Below are 2,056 nucleotides of genomic sequence, written 5' to 3' on the forward strand. Positions count from 1 at the left end.
TGTATTCATACCTATGTTTGTTTGTTTTTGTTTCATGAGTACTACAGTATCTATTCTTTTTAAATAATGTATTAGTTTTCATTTATATGCATAATCCAGAGAATTTAGTTATATATTAACTACAGTGTTATTATCTTTAATTTGTGTTTATTATCTAACATATGTTTATATTTTCAATTTGTCCCAACTTAGCAATTTGGTTTTCTTCCCACACACCATAAAATAAATACTATAACCATAAAGGGGCAATATTATGTTTAAAATTATATATTTAGATTTAGCCGTTCAACAGAACACAGACATACAGAAACATGATTACTTAAACAGAGAATCTTTAAATTGTAAAAGAAGACCAGTGCGATGTAAGGGAATGCACAATATCATGCATGTAGCTTTAACTAAGCAGATGGGAGAGGAGCACCAATGGTATTTTTACAGAATTTTAAAAAGGATGCAAGGGTACAATAAGCATTTCAATAATATTTTCCACGACAAAAAATCATGACATTTAACAATTTGAAGCATTTGATATCTTTAATTTAGTGAACATTTACAGTGGGCTTGTGTTTTCCTGTGGCACAAAGAAAGTAGTACACAAATAAGGGCCGCACAGCATCATCTCTCAGTCCATAAATAAGTGGACTTAGACAGCGTGGCAAGACCAGCACAAACAAATAATTTATGTAACGTAGGTCTATATAGAGTTTAATGTTGCCAATCTTTGATGCAGCTTGCTCAATAATGCTAAAAAGATAAGAGGTGAGGCACAGACCCAGCTGAATGAGATGCAGTAGCACGGTCTTGTGAGCTTTTGTGGCAGAGTCCTTATTGCAGGAAATGGACCTAGCTGTGATAAAAATGCTGATATAAGTGAAAATGATGATCATAGAGACTGACACAAAGTAGATTATGTTAAATCCCTGATAAACATCAGTTTGCCACTGTTTGACAAAAAGAGTTTCTCTTCCACAAAATACTTGTGAGGTAAAATAGTTATAATCAATTACTATTATATAAAACACATCAATTGCAAAGTTTATGGAACCAATAAGCCAAATGATTCCAATAGCAATATGAGTCCTTCTCTGAGTGGCTATTTTAACATGTTTAAGGGGAAAGCATATGGCCACATAACGCTCTAGTGACATCACTGCCAGGTTTAATGGTGCATTACGGGAAGTTGTACCCGTAACACAAACTATAAAAGCACAAGCAGCAGTGACTAATTTGAGTAAAGACAAACTGAAGATGAGTAACAGGGAGGAAAAGAGAAGTTGAACTGAGTCATTGAGAAGCATGTGGGCAAACAGAATATAGCGTGGAGTTTCTTTAAAAACAGGCTTATTCCAAAGAGTGTAGACCATGATTATATTTAAATAGATAAAGAATATAGACAGGAATGTTGCAAAAATAATTTTGATTATTGCTCCCTCAGACAGCACAACCTGAAATATTTGTTGGGCAAATAAAATCTCACCACTGCTCTTATTTGAAACTGACATAATACAGTATAAAATATAATCACACAATATTTAGAATAATAATAATAATAATAATAATAATAATAATAATAATAATAATAAGTCACTACTATGGAAAACCACCTCCCTATAGGTCAGATTTTAAAAGACAGCAATTTTAAATTATATGCAAATTCAGCTTTGTTAAGTCTTGCACACAATCTCATTTCATACGTGAACACAGCTCTGAATATGAAGCCCAGTAAGAACAGATCTTTATAATGGACATCATGTCAGCCACAGGGAGAGATGATGACACACCTCCCAGTGGAAACAACAGAAATGACCCAATTACACATGTCTTGTATGTAACCATATACACTCATGACCACTTGCTTGGTACATCTTGCTGGTACAGGGTTGGATGGTGTTTTCCTTTAGAACTGCCTAAATTCTTCATTCCATCATGCTGGAACCATTCCTTTGAGATTTTGGTTTATTCTGACATGATAGGATTGATGCAGATATGTCGAATGCAAATCTATTATTCCATCTCATCCCAAAGGTTTTCTTTTGGATTGAGATCTGGTGACCTT

General features: G+C 33.8%; 1 protein-coding gene across 1 annotated transcript; it reads right to left on the reverse strand.

Moving 5' to 3' along the window:
- Window positions 1-539: 539 nt before the first annotated feature.
- On the reverse strand, window positions 540-1,511 carry LOC128507859 (odorant receptor 131-2-like). Its single transcript, XM_053478993.1, has one exon. The coding sequence runs from the start codon at window positions 1,500-1,502 to the stop codon at window positions 540-542; it is 963 nt and encodes a 320-aa protein (XP_053334968.1). The 5' UTR covers window positions 1,503-1,511.
- Between the last annotated feature and the right edge of the window lie 545 nt (window positions 1,512-2,056).

The sequence above is a fragment of the Clarias gariepinus genome, chromosome 19 (assembly GCF_024256425.1).
Source record: "Clarias gariepinus isolate MV-2021 ecotype Netherlands chromosome 19, CGAR_prim_01v2, whole genome shotgun sequence".
In the NCBI taxonomy this organism is placed as follows: Eukaryota; Metazoa; Chordata; class Actinopteri; order Siluriformes; family Clariidae; genus Clarias; species Clarias gariepinus.

Excerpts from the sequence above, each read along its gene's own strand:
- LOC128507859 (XM_053478993.1), bottom strand. The coding sequence starts at position 1,502 with ATGTCAGTTTCAAATAAGAGCAGTGGTGAGATTTTATTTGCCCAACAA.